This window comes from Silene latifolia, chromosome 2, assembly GCF_048544455.1.
Source record: "Silene latifolia isolate original U9 population chromosome 2, ASM4854445v1, whole genome shotgun sequence".
Taxonomy (NCBI): Eukaryota; Viridiplantae; Streptophyta; class Magnoliopsida; order Caryophyllales; family Caryophyllaceae; genus Silene; species Silene latifolia.
The window spans coordinates 194,105,221-194,128,402 of record NC_133527.1 but is presented as its reverse complement, the minus strand read 5'-3'; the positions used below and the strand labels follow the sequence as shown (position 1 = coordinate 194,128,402).

At 46.3% G+C, this 23,182-nt stretch overlaps 1 protein-coding gene across 1 annotated transcript; it reads left to right on the top strand.

Annotated features, from left to right (window-relative positions):
* LOC141641888 (replication protein A 70 kDa DNA-binding subunit A-like) lies at positions 1-3,463 on the top strand. The gene is made up of 6 exons (XM_074450531.1): positions 1-427; positions 544-628; positions 735-865; positions 971-1,058; positions 1,146-1,251; positions 3,338-3,463. The coding sequence occupies exons 1-6, from the start codon at positions 1-3 to the stop codon at positions 3,461-3,463; spliced, it is 963 nt and encodes a 320-aa protein (XP_074306632.1).
* The last annotated feature ends 19,719 nt before the right edge of the window (positions 3,464-23,182 follow it).

Genomic DNA, 23,182 nt, shown 5'->3' with positions numbered 1-23,182 from the left:
ATGGAACAACCGACCCAAAAAACGATTGCTGAAATTCAAGAAGGAGACTTTAATGTATACATGAAAGTCAGGGTGATAAGAAAATGGAAAAAACAGGAATGGAACAATCATGGAAAAGGGATTTTTCATAAAGTTGAATTCCTAATGGTTGATCAAGAAAAAAATGTTGTTCAAGGATTAATCACAAAATCACTTATCAAGAAATACGATGGCAGAATTCAAGAAGGGAAGACGTACAAAATAGGGAGATTTCAAACAGTTCGTAACCACGGATTCCACCTTGCAACAACACACAAGTATCGGATCAGATTTGGTACGCGGACAACCATTGATGAAATAGAGTGTGGGTCAATTCCAAAGCATGGTTTTAAGTTTGTCTCATTTGAAGATATCATTAGTAACAAACTAGAAGGAAGGCAACTAATTGGTATTATCATTAACAACATAATTCTTTAAATGTTGTTCAATCTCATATTGAATGCTTATTGCAGTTAATTTAATATTTCATGTACAATTTACTAAATAAATTTTATATTATTATAGATGTCATAGGAGGAGTAGAGGACTACAATGCTGTCTTTGTACAAAACAACTCCAAAAGAATGGCACTGGATTTGGCAAACCAAGAGTAAGACTCATATATTTTCGATGGTCAAAGTTGATTATTATAGATGTCAAAGTTGATTTAAAAAAATGTCACATTACTTATCAAAACCATCCTTACCAAATTGCAGCGATACTCAATTATCATTTTGGATGTGGGGACCATACACTAAAGACGGTGAACATATAGCAACAAATCTTTGTTACAAGTCGGAGAAACCAGTTATTGTTTTGCAATGCGTGGAAAGGGTAGTCACAAAAGGTAACATCTACGATTCATGCCCAGTTCATTAAAATAAATACCATTTTCCAGATTACTTCAATTTAAATACACACTAAATATTTACTTATTTCTTTCGAATTATAGGAGGACATATACGTCTATCAACTGTAGACGATGTGAGCAAGATTTATGTTAATCCGGAAATACCAGAGGCACATTATATTAGGACAAGGTGGGCATATGGAAAAAAACATATTTTTTTTTGAACATAAAAACCACATAAACGTGTTTACCTCATCTAACACACCAAATAATGCAGATTAACAGCAAGGCCATGTAGAAGTAAAGGAGTTGTTGAAAGCAAGAACAAGACAATATTGGATGAAAGTTGCAAGACACTACACGAAATCATGTGTACTGAATTGGTTAGCATTTACATGATTCACGAAAATATATTAATCTTTATAATTAGTTTTGTTCCGGGTGTAATTCCAGAGCAAGTATCGTTACCACCCGTGGCTTGTAGAATAATGTCTTGAGTTGAACCCTTCTTGTCGTTATCGTTCCTCTCGGCCTCTCCTGCAACAATGAACGAACTGAGGGCTTGGCTTTGTGCCAAGCGTACTCACTCCGACGCTCAAGTCAGTAAACTTAAAGGATTAAGTTGTGTTACTTGGCTAGGTATGTATTGTAGAGAGATAAGGAAGATATTACCAGATGAATAGTGTATTTAGGTTTGGTTGTAGGATCCTTTCCTCAATGAAGGTTGAGGAGTATTTATAGGCTTTCACCTTTTGTCACGTAGTGGCCAAGTGGCCAAGTGGCTAGCAGGTGGAAAGACTGATCTACCCCTCGGCCGAGGGACCTATGACAGGCCGGCGGGCCCTGTTGACTCACCGCCGAGGGGTCTTGGATATGAGTACGCGGGTATGTGTCCCGGCTGGCAGGTTGTCACGCCGAGACCCAGGCTAACAGGCCGATGGGCTGCATCGGCTAGGCTGTCTAAGTCGTTGACTTGCTGTGGATATCTTTGACCTTGTTCAATATGTTGACTTGGTCAGCGGTGCAGAATATGCCCCATCAATTTGCCCCCAGCGTAGTCTATGCCGTGGTATGGGCTCCGATGTTCGTTTGAGCGTATATTCTGCGCAAGTGATTTGTAAAAAATGTTCTGCATCGGCTTCTTCTGCGTCGGCTTCTTTTACCTCGGCCTGGTCTATCTTCGGCCGTACCATATCCCCCCTCCACATGGATGCGTAAAGGGCATCCGATGTGGAAAAGAAAGTGACGCTGGCCGTGACCATGGTTGAGAGTGCCGGTTGTTTTTGATTGCCCCCGGCCGGCGCTACTTAGCTTGGTTGATCATGTGGCCGGCGGAGAACAGATGCTTGAGAATTTGTTGAGGAAGGTGAATAGGCGGAGAGATATGAATGGGCGTGTTGAAGACGCTTGGTCACTGTTGCATTGATTGACGTCTAACTGTTGCAACGATTGACATCCCGTGGTTGCATGTCCGACACGTGTCCGCACGCCGATTGGATGACGCTTCATGGGTCATTCGCCGATTGGTCCTTCTTTATGGGCTTTTCCCTATAAATAGGGCGGTTATTCCGTGAAATTGGCCACCAATTTCATTCTCCAAAATTTTTCTTCTCTCTAAACTCTCAAGGGCTTCCTTGTCTTCTAATTTTCGAGTTGTTACTCCGTGAGTGTTTTTCTTCAAGGTAAACAGACAAATTTCTTCACTTTTTATTTTGTTAAATAATTATTGCTATTATGTCTTCTGCTGACGCCGGAACTAGCACTTCTGCGCCGGAGGGTTCCCCGTCGCGTCTCGATGGGGAGGGGATACTAGACGCCATCCCGATAAGGTTTGGGGGCCCTAGGTCTCCTTCTCCCGTAGTCGATCCACCAATTTTGGAGGGAAGGGAGGATGGGGATGACGATGCTGATGAGGATGAGAGGACTCCTTCTGATGGTGGGAGGCTGTCTATCCCGGATCATGGCGAGCCCTGCACGACTGGTCTTGACCGTGCTTGGTCCCATAAGTTCGCCAGTTGTTCCGGCGAGACATTTTTCGGAGGCCATTTCTCCCTCGGTGAGGGGTACAAGATCGTTATCCCCAAGAAGGGTCAGGTGGTCTGTTGCCCTCCACCGGGTCACACCGGCGTGTATATCAGGCACCTAGAGTATGGGCTGCGGTTTCCTCTGAATAAATATGTCATGGCCATCATCAAAGCTATGAATGTCGCTGTGGCCCAACTACATCCGCTGGCCATGAGGACGATAGTTGGCTTTGTGTGGCTCTGTCTTTTTAGGGGAGATCCCGACCAAACTTATTCCGCCGCCTTCATCATTTACGGCCGTCAATTGCCGGTAAAGTGGGGTGGTACAGCGTGCGACGAGCCTGGCTATATCTCCGTGAACAAGCTTACTTCTTGCAAAGACGGCAACAAATGATGGGTGTACGTTCAAGTGCCGGAGGACTACCCATTGCCTCGGTCTTTCCAGAGCCCTGTTTACTTACGGTGTGAGAACCGAGAAGAGTATGAGGAGTGTATCTTCCGGAGTAAGGCAAAGATTGATGCTTCGTTGGTCCCTCTTCTCGCGGATGAGCGTGGGCGATCTGTTGTTTGATCTTTGGGAAGGGATGGCTGCCCCCGACTCAGATTATTCTCCAAGATGAGCTGCTTTGCCGCGTCGGCCTCATACCGGCCCTCAACCAGGGTGAGTGGGGTCGGTGTGAGGCCCATCTTTGCCTGCTATGTTTTTGTTTTGGAGCTTTGTTTTACTTCTCGTGTAACCTTTGTTTGATTTCTTGCAGACCGGTTTGGCCAGGATCTGTCTGAGAGGACCTTGCAGAGGTTAGGGCTTGACAAGGACGGGAAGGTCGTTGAACAGCATCCTACGGCTGACTTGCGTGATCGTAGACCGTCTCCCAACGAACTCATGGATAAGCAGCTGAAGTCACTGGATCCGGCGGCGGCCCAGGCAAGGGTTCTCGGGGGCGTGCCAAAGAGAACAAAGAAGGCAGCGTCCAGGTTGGCGGCGACGTCTGTGCCAGCTCCCTCTTCGACCCCAGTGGTTCAGGAGCCTGTGGAGGTCATCGAAATCGCTGATGGGGCGGTGACCGTTGCTAAGGCCTTTTCTCCGAAGAAGAGGAAAGAGCCTCCGTCTGCTTCCATCGCTGCCGGGGAGAAAACTGACTCAGCCGGCCCTCGAACGAAGAGGGTCCAGACTGGTACGGATCTAACTTGTGGTTCGGATTTAGCTGGTTCGTTGGACATCCCAGATGACCGGCTTTCTGATGTGTCAATGCATGGTGACATGGATGCTCTGTGTAAATTTTTTGTAGATCCTCCTTCGGCAGCCGCCGTTCTCACTGAACGGCAATTAGGGAAGCAGCCTGAGAAGGTTGTTGAGAAGATGGGTGACAGAAATGTCATCGTTGACTCCTCGGCTCAGAAGATTCCTCCCTCCGAGCTTGTGGTAGAGGGTGTGAAATTATATAAGAGGATGGCCAAGTGGACCCAACAAGCCGGCTCCTACATCTTGGAGCAGGAGAAGACCATGGGCCAAGCTGCGCCACTGATCGCAAAGCTTAAACTTGATCTCTCTGCCGCAAAGGGGGAAGCCGCGAAGGCTAAACGGGATCTCTTTGCTTTGCCCGGCCCGCGTGGAGGAAATTGAGAAGCTGCTAGGGGCCGAGAGGGCCAAAGTGGAGGAAGCTGATGCCGCCACTGCCAAGATGATGGAGGAGCGGGACAGGTACAAGGGTGCTTATGACGCCGTGGCTGCCAAGGGAGAAAAGTGGAAGGATCTGTTCAACAACCAGGCGGAGGCGCTCAGGGACGCGCAAGCTGCCCTTGCTCAAAAGGAGAAGGATATTGAAATGCTTCAAGATGTTCTTCTCCCTAAAATGTGCGCCCAATTCCGGGACCAGGCCGAGGAGGCGACCAGGGAGGCGATAAAAAGACTCGTCCCCGAGGGCTCTTTCCCGTGGGATAAATTTGACCAGCTTCTGGACGAGATGGCTGATGCTGCGGAGGCAGCGGCTGCAGAGAAGGCGGAGACAACGAAGGCGGCTCAGATAGCTGAGGCCAAGGCGGCCTACGATGCGAAGGTGAAGGAGGGTGAGAGGCTGAAGTTACTTGAGAATGTTGAGCCTTCCTCAAAGCCGGCCACCGAAGGTGCTGCTGCTACTGACGGCGGGCAGCAACAGGCATAGGGAGACGGGCGGTCGTCACCAGACTCACCCGGCGTCTCGGATAGCTTTAGCTGTTCGGGGGCCAATTATTGAGCCTTCTCTCCCTGCCATCTTTTTGGCGCTTCAAATCCCAAGTCTGTAACCTTTTGTTTTTTTGTTTCCTCGCTTTTTGTAAAGCTTTGGTAGGTAGAGTTTAGGCTATCCCTATGGGGACGGCCGTCGTCTGTACTCTCCTTGCAATCATCTTCAATAAAGTTTTATCTTTTTGGTCCTCGGCTTGGCCGGGACTCTGATCACGATCCTTTACTTGTCTTCTTGCGTTATTAATTGAGTGCCTTCGTTTTTACCGTCGGCATGGCCGAGTCAGTTAGAATGCACATCTCAATTGTGTAACGTCTTTAGCATTTCTTTTAGCGTATCGGTCCCTGTCGCTCTCGGCTAAGGCCGAGGTAATCGGGGTTATGGCTCGATAGCAATTCTTCTAGCGTATCGGTCATTGTGTCCCCGTCGCTCTCGGCTAAGGCCGTGGTAATCGGGGTTATGGCTCGATAGCAATTCTTCTAGCGTATCGGTCATTGTGTCCCCGTCGCTCTCGGCTAAGGCCGAGGTAATCGGGGTTATGGCTCGATAGCAATTCTTCTAGCGTATCGGTCATTGTGTTCCCGTCGCTCTCGGCTAAGGCCGAGGTAATCGGGGTTATGGCTCGATAGCAATTCTTCTAGCGTATCGGTCATTGTGTCCCCGTCGCTCTCGGCTAAGGCCGAGGTAATCGGGGTTATGGCTCGATAGCAATTCTTCTAGCGTATCGGTCATTGTGTCCCGTCGTCGCTCTCGGCTAAGGCCGAGGTAATCGGGGTTATGGCTCGATAGCAATTCTTCTAGCGTATCGGTCATTGTGTCCCCGTCGCTCTCGGCTAAGGCCGAGGTAATCGGGGTTATGGCTCGATAGCAATTCTTCTAGCGTATCGGTCATTGTGTCCCCGTCGCTCTCGGCTAAGGCCGAGGTAATCGGGGTTATGGCTCGATAGCAATTCTTCTCTTTGAGTTCCTGTCTGGTGGTAATTTGTGGAGGGGACAAACACTTTGATGGAAAACTTGGGCGATTCATTTGTTTGTTATGATCGTGCGTTGGGGTGTCCACAATGGGTTTGGACACCTCCGCCGCTATACAAAGTATTTTCTCAAGTTATCGGTGTTCCAATGGCTCATCAAAGGCACACCTCCCATGTCTGTCAGCCGGTATGTACCCGGCCTCATCTCTTCGACCACTTTGTAGGGACCCTCCCAGTTGGCCGTCAGTTTACCATGAATATTTCCTTTGTTGGTGGAAGCCGACTTCCTTAGGACTAGGTCTCCCATTTTTATGTCCCTTTTGTGGACTCTTCGGTTGTAGGCTCTCTTCATCCGGTTTTGATATACGGCCAAGTTGAGGCGTGCTGTATCTCGGCTTTCTTCGACCAGGTCTAGGGAGGCTTTCAGGCCTTCCTCGTTTTCAACAGGTTAAAGGTAGCCGTTCGAATGTTGGTACCGTTGCTTCAATTGGTAGGACGCCGGAACCGTAGACTAGGTGGAAGGGGTGTACCCGTTGCTTCTTTCTCCGTGGTCCGAAGGGACCACAGGACGCCGGGTAGTTCATCGGCCCACCTTTCCTTAAGGTCTTCAACTGTCTTCTTCAAACCGTTGAGGATTGTTTTGTTGGCGCCTCCGCCCGCCCGTTGCTCGTGGGTGGCGGACGGAGGAGTACGCAAACTTGATGCCAAGCTCTTCTAACCGAGTTCATTATCGTCGCTCCAAAACTCTCGGCCGTGGTCAAATACCATAACTTGGGGTAATCCGGCGAGTTATAACATTTTCCCAGTTACCTTTCGACGGCTTCGTAGTCTTCGCCGGGTATCTGCTACGACTTCAACCCATTTGGTGAAGTAATCAACGGCGACGATCAAGAACTTCCTTCCTCCGGAGGCCGTTGGGAACGGCCCTAGCACGTCCATCCCCCACTGTGCGAAAGGAAGGGGACTAAGCACCGGTTGTAGGTCCCTGGAGGGAGCGTGTATCACCGGGGCATGCATCTGACAGTTCGTGCACTTCTTGGTCTTTGTTCTGGAATCTTGATGTAATACTCCGTATTTATATGTCTTGGGGGTACTCTATCGAGTAGCCCTTACTCTGTCGAGTAAGGGCAAGTTGCGAAGATAAATAGTTTCTGACCTGTTGGGCACTCGATCGAGTAGCTGGGGCACTCGATCGAGTAGGGGGGTACTCGATCGAGTACCTTGGGTACTCGATCGAGTGTCCGGTTTTACGGTGGAGTTTTCTCGGGTTTTGTTAATTACGCGATTAAGGTATTTAAACCAATTCGTCTTTGTTCTAAATCACTTTTTACAAAACCTAAAACCTGTTTAAGAGAGAAAGCAACTTGTCTTCTTCCTAATCGCGTTCTTGACAATTCCCGGAGTTCAGACGGTCGGATCGTATCGTAATTCGTGTCGTTGGATTCCTTGCGTCGAGGTGTAGACACCTCGTTTCTGCACCTCTCGCAAACCACCCGGTGATGATTGGGCCGCATGTTTGATTCGCGGAACGATTAGTGACAGTTCGTAAGATTATCGTCAAGTGATTGCTCAAATATTAATGTCAACCTCTTAGTTGTCATCTACGTCCCGATACGGTCGTTTTGGCGATAATTAGAGTACATTCGAGTCCGGGTCAAAAACCGTCTCCATTTTCTCGATAGTTTGTTAAATCCCGAGTCGAATGTTCGGAATGTTCCGGATATTTCTATTCCATATTTCTCAAATTTTATCTTTTGGCAAATAATATCCCGTCATATTTACATAATATTCAAAAGATAATCAAATTAAAATCCGTCCTACCATAACTTAAACACGGAAATCTTTCTTAAACAGGAGGAAACCTCCTGGGAATAGACGCAGCAGGTGCTGCGCCTCTTCCAAGAGACGCAGTGGCTGCTGCGCCTCTTCCCAGGCCCTTCTTTGCATGATTTACGTATCTTTTTTATATCTTTCCGAGATTCACTTCCAAAGAGTCTCCGAAACCCTATTCCTCCGTGTGATTAGTATAAATAGGAGCTTTCGTTCCTCATATTTCTCACGCGAGTGTCCGCCCTTCTCTTCTCCCTTTGCATTCTAGACTTTGTTCTTACTAATTGGCGCCTACGTGCTTGAACCTTCGACCACGTAAGCTCGGATCTTTCCGGGTACCAGCCTCTCCGTTGCATGACCGACCAATTTGACCACTACACTCAATCAATCTAATTAATCAACTTGTTAAATCGTTTTCCTCTTACGAGGGCACTCTTTCCTTGCATTCGCGTCGAGCATCACTAATCGATCTTCTTAGTTCTTCTCGTTCCGTCAACATGTAAGTCTGAGGGTGTAATAATCTTCTTTTATTTATTGTAATTTATATATTGTAATCATCATTGTAAGGTTCACGTCGAAAGCATCTTTAAAACCGATTTCTAAAACCGTCTTTAAAACCTTTTTTTCGCTAATTTCCAGTAGACAGACGTCGAGAAAGGACGCAGCAACTGCTGCGCCTCTTCGAAGGAGCGCGGCACCTGCTGCGCCTCTTCGTGAGGCTGCCGCAGTTCCTGCTTCCTTTCTTCTTCCTCGTCCTCTGTAATTCGTTCTTGTTTTGTTTATATTCGTTTGTTCTGTATTTCTTCGCCATATTAGCATATAATTCATATGTATATTATTCATCATTGGTTCACATGTTTATTTGTCATAAGTCCGACTCAAATCCTAAGTAATCAATATTTACGGGTTTTCGTCATTAATATTCAAATCTGGGTTTTAGAGGTTCAATCTGTTTATATTGGGTTTCTGAGATTCATCATCGATATATTTGCATCCATGTTTATATGTTCATTGTCATATTCATCATGTTTAGTTAATAATTAGTTTAGTTAGTTTAATTAATCGTTCATTAACACCGACCCTTCACATAATTAATCTGTTTTATTTTCGTCTCATTCATGTTTTACTGTTTTTATGACTCAATCATATGTAAATAATCTGTTAAATCACTTTCATCCGAGTCTATATTTAATCAATCCTTAAATTCAACAATTAACATTAACGGTTTGCAGTTCCGGCTTCACAGCCAGAACTCACCCTTGGAACAGACGCAGCGTCTGCTGCGCCTCTTCCAAAGGGCGCAGTCTCTGCTGCGCCTGTTCCAGGGTGAATTCTGTCTCTGAACTCCTTTTCTGCCTTGACATAGTTTAATTAGTTTACGTATTAATCAACTAATACTCGTATTATCACCTTCTGATCTGTCGTGTTTTATTCTTATTTCTTTTTCTCAAATTATCCGTTTTAAAGGTATTTTCGACGTAAATCGCCTAATCTAATGTAATCGTTGTAATTTTCATTATTGTAATTCATAATTATTGTATTTCTTTTATTTGTATGTTTCACATGTAAATCAACCTTAAATCCAACTTCGACATCAATTGTATGCTAATTAATTGTCAACCGACTTAGTCTTAATTCACATGTTAGGATTAATCTATGGATGTTGCATTGCATGCATATAACCGACGATATATCAAGTACGAATAACTTCCCTAATCATTAGTAGAGGCCGCTATCGAGGCGGGCGGGATTAGGTGTTCGATCAAAAGAGCTTCCTAATACGTACCCTCACCCCTTACTCCAGATCTCCGTGAGCACCCGTGTTCATTGGCATCCACGAGAGTCATTCTAGACATAGAATGCTAAGGGTAACGATTGCTTAGTGTTCATGTCATTACTTTGTGTCTTGACATGACACGAGGTATTCGAACGGTTCCAATTTCCCATAAAAATTGGTGGCGACTCCTTACAAAATGCAAACGCTTGTTCTTCCCGAGCTCCCCTCGTCACCAAGCGCCCCCGTGGGCGGCCCGCTGTCCACAGTTTGGCGACTCCGCTGGGGATATACACTTACGTGTAGCTAGGGTGAAACTCGAACAAGGTTAGGGAATAAGTTTGTACAAGACAATTGTCGGTTTTCATAACTCGGTCTTCCTAGACTGTTTATTCGGCCTTCCTAGGCCCAACCCAACCCATTCGACCAATCGTCCCGTCTAAACGGTCCTAATTCTTATTTGGGCCTAAGGATGGATAGCGATTGACGTCATCCATACCATGATGCTTACTCTTGTTTGTATCAAGGGCCTTCACTACTTGAGGAAATGGACTAGGAATCGGCCTTACTCTTGTTTGGCACGAGCCTCTCCACAGACTTCGGGTTTGATGGTTCGGTATGGCAACCCACCCTTTAAACCAAAACCCTTCTAAATGCACTCAGCATCCCGTTATAATGCTTGTATAAATATGCAAAACCTTATGTGATCACCATTTCAAAACAAATCATGACGAATTTTCAAAAAATCAAAACCCATTTTCAATCAAGAATTTCGAAAATAGGGCCTTTAATCAGTACAAAGTCCGGTCAAAACTCTGTCCGTTTGTCAAGTCAAAATTCGGGCCACAAGCCCATTTCAAAACCTCACTTCGAGTCCACTCCTACAACTACACTACAGTTGGCTAGGACACACATTTTCAAAGACCTTGTCTTTCTTCAAAACTCACTCAACACAAGTGGCACACACCCATTTCACGAGTCAAAACTTTTCCTCTTTTAGCAAATGTGATAGAATGGTCGATCGTGTTTTGATTCGTCGCCGGTCTCTTATCCAGTTTCCAAGATGCCTGGGTCAAGTGATGATACGAACCTCCAGCAAATTCAAGAGAGTAATGATCGAATCCTGGCCGCGATAACCCAAATGCAACTCACTCAAGAACAAACCTATGACCGCCTTGAGCTTATCGAAGGCCGCATCTTTGATGTAGAGGGAAAGCTACCTCCCATTAAAAGTGAAGTACTAGGTTTTTCCGATGACGAGTCCAAAGATGAGAATCCTCTCATGGGGACAACTGCAGCTGAGAAAAGACTCCAATACCTAGAGGAGCAACTGATGTACCTTAAGGGGGATGACATTTACAGGGAGAACAATCGCAAGTATGAAGCCGTCAATTCCAAATTGCCCACTAACTTTAGCATGACGGATATCCCTAAGTTTAAAGGACATGAGAACCCTTTGAACCACATCCGCGCCTTCAAGGACTACATGTCTATCAAAGGCATCAAACCCGAGATGTTCTTAAGGATCTTTCCTTCATCTCTTGACACCATCCCAAAGCAATGGTTCTACACTTTAGATCACAAAAAGGTCGCTACTTGGGAGGACGCCGCCATTGAGTTCTCAAAACAATACGCGGATAATGCCGAGATCCAAGTCAACATGCGCACTCTAGAGGTTCTTACCCAAAATGACAAGGAAGGATTCACCGACTTTCTAAGTAGGTGGAGGAAGACTAGTACTCAACTAGTAGAACGCCCAGATGAGGCCACTCTTGTGGAGAAATTCGTGGACAATCTCAAGCCCATATATGCCAACCATTTGAGATATCAAAACATCAAGACTTTCAAAGATCTAACCGTGTTGGGGACACGAATTGAAGATGACATCCGCAAAGGGCTCTTGTCCAAAACGGTAGGTCGAGGATATCAGGGGTCCACAAGTCGTTCATACGGCTCTACTAGCAAGACCGACGAAGTTAACCTTCTCGAGCCATCCAAGAAAACTAGCCCACCAAGGAAGTTCACAAACCTTGGGGACACGTACTCCAATGCTCTAAAAAGGCTAATGAAGCAAGGCAAACTCCAACCCATTGGACCTACTCCCGAACCCGAAAGGAAGTCCAAGTTTTGGGATGAAAATTCCTACTGTGAATACCATAGGGGCAAAGGGCACGACACAGAAAAATGCTACAAATTGAAACACGTGCTTCAGGATATGATCGAAGATGGTCGGCTTCCAATTCCACCAGGAGGTAAGCCCAACAACACTCAGAATCCTCTTGGAGTTCTAGTGATTACAAGTGACGAATCTACCTTAGATTGCTCACATCTCATTTCTCCCACTGAAAATGAAATTCATGCAATTGAGAAAGAAAGACTCTACTCTACCATCTCCCCTACCATTTCCGACTTCATCGCATGGGCAAGGAGTGTAGATAGACAAGTGTGGGAACTAGAAAGCATGGTAGTGATCTTACGCGATCCCAAGGCAACACCTAAAGAACGCGTACCATTGACCTTCTCTCAAAATGCCACTATGCAAGAAATAGTCGCCGTGGTCGACAAGCTAGTCGATCAAATCATACAATTAGAAAGCGACATCATGAGAATGAGGGAACTAGCCGCAATCAATGGGGTTTGGGCCGATGACGACGAAGACGAATACCTCATTGAAAACTCTTTGGTAAGAGAGATAGTCCAAAATGGCGAAGACCAAGATGTGGATCACCTAACTCGCTCGGGCCGCCCATACCAAAATACTGCTCAAAACAGTCCAACCAATGTCATCACACCAAATGACAATGAAGACGATCCCACTGACCATTTGCTCAAGCAATTACAAAGAACCAAGGCTGATCTTTCAGTCTGGCAATTAGTGGCAAGCTCATTTCCACATCGCCAAGCTTTACTGCAAGCTTTGGCCAAATTGAATGTAGCGCCTAACTCTACTCCCGAAGATGTAGTCAACTTGGTCTTCCAAGAATCACCGAAGTTAAGTAATCCTATTACTTTCTCAGACGAAGACTTGCCACCTTTTGGCGCTAGTCACAACCTCGCTCTATACATCACTGTCATCTGTCTAAAGAAGAATGTGCCAATGACCTTGGTAGATGATGGCTCCGCGGTCAACGTCATACCCCTCAAAACGGCATATAAACTAGGCATGAAAGAGTCAGATTGGACCCCTACAAGTCAAGGTGTACACGCATATGACGGTACGCGACGAAAAGTGGTTGGACTTGCTAGCCTAACCATAGCCACGGGACCAATCGAGCGAAAGGTCAATTTCCAAATAGTGGACATCGAAGCTTCATTCAACATACTTCTGGGAAGGCCTTGGATTCATGCTTCCAAAGCAGTAACATCCACCCTTCACCAAAAGATCAAGATCCCACTCAATGGCAAAGTTGTGACAATCACTTCGTCGCCTATCAAGGCAATAATCGAGAAACAATCAAGCAATCAAGTCCTTGCGGATCCCATATACGAACTTGGGGGCTTCCAAAGTGTAAGTGTCATAGAAAGCGAGTTGGCACCCTTATACTATAATCCCTACTCTAACCTAGTGGTCAATCACATACTCAAGAATCAGGGATACTTCCCTGGAATGCCTTTGAACCCGATTCGGAAAAACACCTTCGCGCCATACAAGAAAGGCAACTCATCAAGAATACCACTTGGACTGGGGTACAAACCCACAGCAGAAGAAGTTCTCGAAATGCTTGCTCAAGTCCAAAATCGCAAGTATGTAGGAGTCCAAATGAAGCCATATCTCCCCACCTTAAATGGATACTTCGTTCAAGAAGGAAGTTCGGAACTCTATCACGGATTTCCCGAACCTTGGCATTACCTTGAGAGGAAGTTAGCCGGAATCGAGATCTTTCACGATTGCTACTTTATCCCTCCAGAAACGGTTCCTACCGTCAAAACCCGTCAAGCACCTTGCTTAGACGAACATGCTGTTAGCCTCCTATTTGGGGAGGACCGATTTGTTAGGGCCGCGCAGGATGAGATCATTACTACGATACTTCAAGACGATCGCTTCAACCCCACCGCATTAATCACAGAAATCGATACAAAGCAGCAGAAAGGATGGAGAAAATCAATCAAATGGACCGACAATCAGGGAAGACTCTTCAAGCTCACCACCGGAGAAGGAGAGATGTTCAAAGAAGAGCCGAAGACGACGAGTTCGAATCGAGTCGGAGTCGGAGTCGAGTCGAGTCTAGAGAAGTCATTAGAGAGTCTACTCCTGTCGTCATCCCCACTCCTTTCGTTTCTCCTAGCTTACTTTCAAGTAGTCACAAAGAGTTCGGGAAATGCCCCAACTATCGTTCCTTTGCCGCCACCGACCATGGATCGGTTGGCTTCTCTGTTCAACTTTACTCAAATCTTAATATGAATAAATCGGGTTCTCGCTTACTCTTTGCGTTATCTTGAGTGCAATTCATTTATGATGATACTGAGGATGACCAAAACCCGGACTTGACCGAAATACCTCCCTACGTAGCCAAAGAAATACTACGGGAAAAAGGGAAGGGGGACCATGAATGAGGACACCGAACCCATCAATGTAGGAACAGAACTAGAACCCCAAGAACTTAGGATAGGGACTACCCTGAGCTCTACCGAACGGGCCGACTTCATAGACCTCCTAAATGAATTCAAAGACGTTTTCGCTTGGTCCTACAAAGACATGCCAGGGATCGACAGGGGACATTGCGAACATAGAATTCGATTAAGCCAGGTTTCAAGCCAGAAAAGCGAAGCTTCGACGGATGAGAACAGAATGGGCCCTAAAGATCAAGGAAGAAGTGGATAAGCAATTCAAAGCCGGGTTCATCAAAGTTTCCGAGTATTCTGACTGGGTGGCTAACATAGTACCCGTACCCAAAAAGGATGGGAGAATTCGAGTTTGTGTTGACTTTAGAGATTTGAACAAAGCAAGTCCGAAAGATGACTTTCCCCTACCCCACATCGACATATTGGTGGACAATACTGCAGACCACGCTTTGCTATCCTTCATGGACGGATATGCGGGTTATAACCAAATCAAAATGGCCATGGAAGACATGCACAAGACCGCGTTCGTCACCCAATGGGGAACCTATTGCTATACAGTGATGCCGTTCGGATTGATCAACGCTGGAGCTACATACCAACGCACCGCAACTACACTCTTACATGACATGATGCACAAAGAAGTTGAGGTATACGTAGATGACATGATCGTCAAATCCAAAGAGAGAGAGGGACATATTGCGAACCTTCGCAAGTTCTTCGCAAGGCTACGGAAATACAACATGAGACTCAATCCTCAGAAATGCACATTTGGGGTAACATCTGGCAAACTCCTAGGATACGTCGTTAGCCAACGAGGTATAGAAATAGATCCCTCGAAAATCAAAGCTCGATTGAAATGCCACAACCTCAAACAGAAAAAAGAAGTCGGAGGATTCCCGGAAAAGTTCAATACATAAGTCGATTCATATCGAAGCTTACAATGATTTGCGAACCTATCTTCAAGAAACTCAAGAAGACAGACCACACCATGTGGGATGATGATTGTCAAAAGGCATTCGACAGAATCAAGGAGATATTGGCTAAACCACCAGTGCTCATGCCACCACAACAAGATCAACCTCTTGGTTTGTATCTCACAGTAACTGAAACCGCCATGGGTGCCATGCTGGCTCAAACCGTAGGAAGTGAAGAAAGAGCTATTTACTACCTAAGTAAGAAGTTCTTGGAATACGAGTGCAAATACTCGCAACTCGAAAAGACATGCCTCGCTCTTGTGTGGGCAACAAAGAAGCTACGCCACTACATGCTCAGCTACTCCGTCAAAATATTCTCCAAGATGGATCCAGTCAAATACCTCTTCGAGAAACCTGTCCTCAATGGACGCCTAGCAAGATGGACCATGATGCTCTCAGAATTTGACCTCAAATATGTGCCACTAAAAGTAATAAAGGGTCGCGCCGTTGCCGAATTCTTCGCAGAAAATCCCATCAACGACGCACAAGCCATAGATACTTGGTCATTTCCCGACGAGGATATACTTCAAACAGATGTAGACTCCTGGGACCTATACTTTGATGGAGCATCAAACCTTCAAGCTCAATGGTACCTATCCGCCGGATATGGATAAGAGGGGACAACGAGCTATACGCCTACTAGCTTCACAATACGTCCTCATGCAAGGAGAATTATACAAAAGAACACCTCTTGGTGTAGTCCTACGTTGCCTTGATCATTCACAGGCACGAAGAGTGATGGAAGAAGTCCACGATGGAGAGTGCGGTCCTCATATGAGTGGACCTATGATGGCAAAGAAAATCACCCGTCTAGGGTACTATTGGACCACAATGGAATCCGATTGCATCAAATATGTGAGGCATTGCCACAACTGTCAAATCTTCGGGAATGTACAACACGTCCCTCCTTCGTTGCTCTACACAATGACATCTCCTTGGCCATTCTCCGCGTGGGGAATCGACATAATTGGGAAAATAACCCCAGCAGGAACAGGAGGTCACTGTTTCATCCTGGTAGCAATTGACTACTTCACCAAATGGGTAGAAGCGGCTTCCTACACCGCTCTCACAGCCAAAAATGTAGCCAAATTCATACAAAATAACATCATCTGCCGATATGGTTGCCCACATGAGATCATCAGTGATAACGGGTCCCACTTCCAAGCCGAAACCGAACAGTTGCTAGCCAAATACAAGATCAAGCATCATCACTCATCGCCCTATAGACCACAGACTAACGGCGCGGTAGAAGCGGCTAACAAGAACGTCGTCACAATCCTCAAGAAAATGACTGACAATTACAGAGATTGGCCAAGCAAAATACCCTTCGCTTTGTGGGGGTATCGAACATCCGTCAGGACGCCCACTGGGGCTACTCCTTTCTATTTGACCTACGGCATGGAAGCCGTACAACCAGTCGAGCTAGGAATACCATCCCTGCGCATCCTACTCGAAAGCCAAATCCCTGAAGCCGATTGGAAGAGGGATAGGTATGAAGAACTCATCCTCCTGGATGAACGTAGGCTTCATGCCTTACATAATGTCCAAACATATCAAGCACGTATCAAGCGAGCTTTCAACAAAAGGGTTAGGCCAAGAAACATCAAAGAAGGAGATTTGGTTCTCAAATCGGTCAGAGCTCTTTTACCTGTCGACCCAAGGGGAAAATTCAAACCTAACTGGGCCGGACCATATCTAGTCAAATCCATACTCCCAGGGGGTGCGGTTAGAATCACAGACCTAGATGGGAATGAGTTCTCAAACCCCACAAATCTCGACCAACTGAAACGATACTATGCCTAGAATAGGACAAAAACGCGCCTCGCGTAAACCTACGTGTCGCTCTTGCGGCACTAAATAAACGGCCCCTGGCCCATCTGAATGTCACTATGCTCTTGCATCTTGGCAAACTTGTCATCCTCATATCATCAAACAAACTAAATTCGCACCTCCCGAGTAAGCAAAAGCTCATGCTTATTTTCTATGTTCATTACAAGCTCTTGCTTCGAACAATTATTCTTTTACATTTACTCGAACTACGCGCAAGGGTTTGATTTCGCTTTTTTAAAGTGAATACGTAGGCAATCCTTCGCGGGATTCAACCCACCATTTTATTTAAAATGTAAATAGAAGGACATTTGCACTGCATTTGAAATTCGACAAGAATAATTAAAGAAAATCACAACGGTTTCATAACCACTTAACCTTTTTATATTTCATTCAATTTCTAAAAATAATAATAATACGACAAATAATAAAAATCGACTAGGCTAGGATTCTAAAAATCCCTCCTTTTATTACGACAATAATAATAATAATCAAATAATAATAATAAGACTAGGGCTATTCTTCCATCTTTCCCTTGCCCTTGTCATTCTTGTCATATTTCTTGTCACGACCTCGAGCCGGACGCTCTTGCACCACTTCAGACCTAATCACCAACGGTCTTTCTCGAGGCCTGACTCTTCCGTTCTTGCCAACCACCACCTCTGCGACAGGAGTAGTCTTCGATTTCTTCGAAGGATGAATGACTTGAAAGTCGGCTTCTTCTTCTCCTTCAGTCAGATGCTTCTCTTTCTCTTTCTCTCCTTCGCGCACCTTGTAGTCAACGGGCTCGCGCTTCCTCAGTCTTTCGCGCTCTTCCGAAGTTGCGGCCTTCCTCCATCTCAGATAAGAATCCGACACCCACAAGGCATTGGAGGAGAAACTCAAGAACCACATATTCCTTTGGGCCCATTTCATAGCCCACTCTCTTCGGCTCTCGGTAGTCAATGCCATGGCAGTCTGCGGGACGGTGTCAAGCCTGGGAATCATCTGCTTCAACCCGACTTGCCTCATCAATCTCTCAGGGAAGATGCATACCATGAACTCCAATCCGGGGATGCGCACGGACCTAGTAGGATCCAATGAAGACACTCCAGTGACAGACTTGAGATGCCACCACGGTACAATCCACCTGATCAAAGGGCCATCATCACCTTGACTTGTTCTTCCAATAGTCACGGACCGGGTGAAATCCACCATGTACAAATTGTGTCCTCATCGAAATCATACGGGCATGATAGGAAAGTGCATGAACCGGGGCTCGAGCGATCGGAGCGGTCCATAAGCCAAACCTACCAAAACAGGTATTAGACACCCAACAAAAAAAAAAAAAAAAAAAAAAAAAAAAAAAAAAAAAAAAAAAAAAAAAACACAAAAAAAAAAAAAAAAAAAAAAAAAAAAAAAAAAAAAAAAAAAAAAAAAAAGAAAAAGAAAAAGGGTGTCTTTTACCTGTAAGATGACGGGACTCCCCAAAAATGGAAGATCGCGGTTGGATTTCCTATTATCCAAGCCCAAGATAATCTCCCCTAAACACAAGCAAGCTGGGCTCCTGCGCAGCTCCATTTGCTCAACGAGACCCAATAGGCGGGGATCACCTCTCAAATCTTCATCAACATGTCCCTGAAAGACGTAAACGTGAAGCAAGCAGAAACCGAATGCTCTCCTCCTAGCAACATAAGAGACAGTAGGGTCGGCCCTGTTGATGAATCGATCCATAAAATCCAACATCCGCACGCCTTTCGAAGTAACAAGACGATCTACCTCGAGTCTGGTCAGTCCAAGTAAATCTCTAAACTTGCTCTTATACCCCTGAGCAGTAGAAGGGATGGCAGGTAGATGTTCGGGGTCCCACCCGCCAATAGCAGCAATTTCCTCCGGAAAAGGACAAATATCACCTCCTGGGAACGCGAAAACATGATAATTTGGATCCCAATAATCAAGACAAGCATCCAAGAACGGCTTCACTACCTTAATGAGTTTCAAACTCAACAAAGATCCAAGGTTGTAAGCACCCATGTCATGTTTCTCAATATTCGAAAACTCGTTAGTCCATTCCTTCAAGCGAATTTCTAGGGTATTCATGATGATAATTTTCTCTTGAAAATTTATGGGGAGTTTTATATGTGAATCGACAAAGAAGAGACGGAAGAATTGTATGATTTAAAGCTTCATCGACGCTTCTATTTATACTAATTGCTGTTTCCAAAAATCTGTCAGAACCGACCTGCTTGGGAACAGGCGCGGCACCTGCTGCGCCTCTTCAAAGGGACGCACTCTTCTGCGCCTCTTCCCAGCATCACTTCTGTGATTTCCGTGTTTGGATCTTTCCTAATTCTATAACGAATAATTTCCTATTCCTACGGGATTTTATTTTGGTAAATCCGCGAAATTTACCATGATTCAGGTTTCCTTGATCCAGGATCGCGCATTTCGAGGCGACATCAACATTTTCGGCCACTTTCATATTTAGTTTTCATTTTAATTCTTTTTAATTCTTTCTTTTTTTCATTTTCACTTTTAGTCCGTTCATTTCTATTTTCTTCATTTTCTAACTTATATATTTCTTTTTTCTTTTTTTTTGCGGGGGTAACCCTCCCTACCGTCCGGTCATTCCGACAAACCGTCCGGTCATTCCGACAAAATTTTTTGCATTTTCGCGTCCTTTTCGAGTCTCATTTTGCACCAATTAAAGGCCTTATGTGTATATAAAAATGTAAATGAATGTGTTTTTTCTATGTAAATTTCGGCAGCATGACGGTGCAAACCGTTGTCTACCAAACTTGTCCAAAAGCTAACCTGCAGGTACAAACAACACAACCCAGCAGCAAAAGGCACTCAGGCCGTCGTATATACAACAAAGTCCAGATGTGCAACTGGGGGCTTCGCCCCAAACAAATCCAAGTCTAAGTAAACTGGGGGCTTCACCCCAAACAAGTCCAAAAAATGTTCAAAATCAAGACTACAAAGACCACGCAGACTACTGCTGAGCACCCTCCAACTCGGCAACCCTCGCCATAAGAGCGGCAATCTCGGCATCCCGAAACTCGAGCTCCCTCGACAAACGAGCCGTCTCCTCCCGGGACTGGGCTAACTCTCGCTCCAGCTCACGATCAGCCTGAGAACAGCAGCAAATTGGCTCATGACAATCAATTCAAACAAAACAAAAAAATCAATCAAAAGAGATCAAATAAGGTTCATACCTGACGACCTCGACCACCGACGAGTGCCTCGATGGCGGTAGCTCGCAACCGGTTGGCCACCCTCCATAGTGCCACGAACCGAGATGGCGCGACCTGTGTTTTCAAAAGAAATTCTCAGCAAATCGAACAAGTTTAATCGAATGTGTTCTTACGCAAAAGGTGAATAAGCCAGAGACTCACCCTCCGAATCAGATGCTGCCAATCGTCTAGGCCAGCATCCGTCACAGCCACGTCAAAATCACGCAACTCGGAGATCGTCGTCCTCCCGGTCGCGTCAGTGTACTCGAGAGTCTCGGGATACACTGGGGGCTCGATGCCCGCCGCCTCAACCTCCTGCAAAGACGAACGACTCTCATTAATCGGCGATTTTTCATCGAAATTCCCAAGGTCAATCAAAGAGAAATAAAAGGATACTCACCACTACCGGCCAGTACGCCAACCTCCCGTAAAGGAACGCCGAGTAGTCCTCGCCAGGCAGAAGAAGGTCGTCCCCACTGGCACCGGCCAAGTCTGCCTCCCTCTCAGCCTCGGAAGGCTCCCTGAACATCGTCCTCGGAGGGTCAATAGGGACCGTCAATGCACCCCGAGAGCACTGACGAGCCAAACGCTCGCCTAGATACCACACAGGACCCATCGACGTCCACAACAGCAGCCGACTCGGACTCCTAGGTCGAAGGACCTCAGCAACAAAAGGAGGCGCCTCAGCGTACTCCGCCCAAGGTCTGGGCACCCACTGCAACAAGATAAAGACAGGGATCATTCCTAGGATCAGATAAAGAGAAAGAAATATAAATGCATACAAACGGGATACTCACGCTGCTCAGCTGAAGGGCGTTCACATCCCGCCGGTAGACATTGTGAGAAGAACGCTTGCTCTTCGTCCGGCACATGACCCAATCCCTCACCACGGGATAGGCCCTCTCCAACGGCTCCGTCCTCTTGGGCGCGAGGCCCGGGAAGTAAGAATACACCCACGCCTGTAAAACGGAATAGTCAATGACGATCTTTCGATCTTTGATAAAAGAAAGGAATTTATTTTGGTCCAAAGGAAGGTTCATACCTCCAACAGTAGCCCAGGTCCGACAGCGCCAGGAGAAGTCCCCTTCTCCATCAACTCCGGACGAACCATGGCCCTCATGAAGCGGATAAGGACCGCAAAAACCAAGATGACCCGGTCCCAACGCCCTAGGGAACTCGGTCGGCAAGAAAGGGAAGAAGCTTCGTCGACAACCTCTCACCCTTGTCTCCGAGGTAAATCGAAGACAAGAACCACCAAAGCCACGACGAGCCCTCTCTCACCAGACAGGAGGAGGAGCCGTCTCCCTCCCATCGATCACCACCGATGCTGGGGTCTTCCCCGCGAAGTAATCTCGAACATAGGTACTGGGTACCAAACCCGGCACCGCAACACCTTCCTTCGGCGACAAGTTCCAGCCGATCAACCTCCTCGCCTCGGCCGAATCCGCTCTCATGCCACCTCCGGCCACACCATCTCCTCGATCCCACGCACGGACCGAAATCATGCCGTAATCCTCCAAGGTGACTCCCACCTCACCAAAAGGCAGGTGAAACGTGGAAGTCGTATCCCAAAATCGATCCAAAAAAGCGCGGACCAGGCTAAGGTTGGCCCGCAACTTCCTCTTCACGATATCCCTCCGGACACGAACCCGAGGGACCGAACGCTCCACGCTCGATCATGGCCCTCTCCTCCTCCGACAGCCGCTCGTAGTGCTCCATCGCCGTCGTGTACCCCGAGAACGACCGGATGTTCCCGGCCTCCTATTATAATTCGGAATAAAGCTATCTTTAGTTTTGAAGTGAATTTAAAGGAAATTTGAACAAAAAACAGAAAGAGGATAAGTAATGAGTTAGGGAATTCCTATTTACCAAGCTCTTCACCGTCCTGTAGGACAAGTGACCCTCTGCAGCCCACACAAGGTGCCTACTCTCCCAAGTCTCGGCCACGCGGAGCTCCTCTCGGTGACGACCCCTCGTCCGAGGTGGGCCCGTCGCGGAATCTCCTCCTCAGCCTCCTCCTCAGGAACCTCGTCTGCAGCAGCCATCACCGCGTCGGTGAAAGCCTGCTCCAAAGCCTCCTCAACCGCACTGGCGTCTACCTCCATGGGAGTCCTCCCGGAAGTGGAAGCATCATCACCTGCAACATTAAAGCAAGTTCAGGCCGCGTCACGTGACGGCGAGCCTTTGATTAAGAAGTTTTCGAGCCTCCGAGGCTCGGAAATCACCCCTTTCTGGCCATCCTTGGCCATATTTTCACCAACTCAATCACTCATGTGACGAATTGGGTCAAGTCGAGTCCAAGTCAAAGCCTAGTTCCGGGTTCGAGTCGAAAATTCGGCAGCATTTCGCTATAATGGCGGTTATGCCCTAGAAAGGTGCCCTGCAAAAGTTGTCACCAACCAAAATTCCGAGATGACAGGAAGTTTACCCGTCACCCAAGGGTCCCAAATATCAAGTTTCATCACAAATGGACAATCCTAAGGCCATTTTCGAAGCCATTTTCGATCTAGCTGTGAAACCGTCTCAAAATTCGCTCAAGGGCTCAAAACTCGATGAAAATTCAAAGTGAATACATGGTTATGTTCCTAACATTGCCTACTATCCATTTCTAGCATCAATTTGGCAAAGCAAATCCATTTGGGGAAAAAGCCCCAAATTTTCGAGTAAATGGGTCGAAAACCCTAATGTTTGCGGCTCAAAATTCGACAAATACGGATGATTAATGCAAGTTTAAGACACATACCTCGATTAGTCATATTTCAAGCAAGCTTTTGAATCCAACCTTGACGGAAATGGTGAAGATTTGAGAGAGAAATTGAAAGATTTGTGTTTCGAAATAATGAATTAAAACCCTTTCTGATTTCGCGTTTTTACGCAGAATTACCAAATTGGGGAAAAGACGCAGCAGGCGCTG

What these genes read in the sequence shown, in the direction of transcription:
- LOC141641888 (XM_074450531.1), top strand. Translation starts at nt 1, where the DNA reads ATGGAACAACCGACCCAAAAAACGATTGCTGAAATTCAAGAAGGAGAC. An exon ending in GGAAAGGGTAGTCACAAAAG is followed by an intron (nt 866 to 970) that starts GTAACATCTACG and finishes TTCGAATTATAG; the next exon opens with GAGGACATATACGTCTATCA. An exon ending in GCACATTATATTAGGACAAG is followed by an intron (nt 1,059 to 1,145) that starts GTGGGCATATGG and finishes CAAATAATGCAG; the next exon opens with ATTAACAGCAAGGCCATGTA.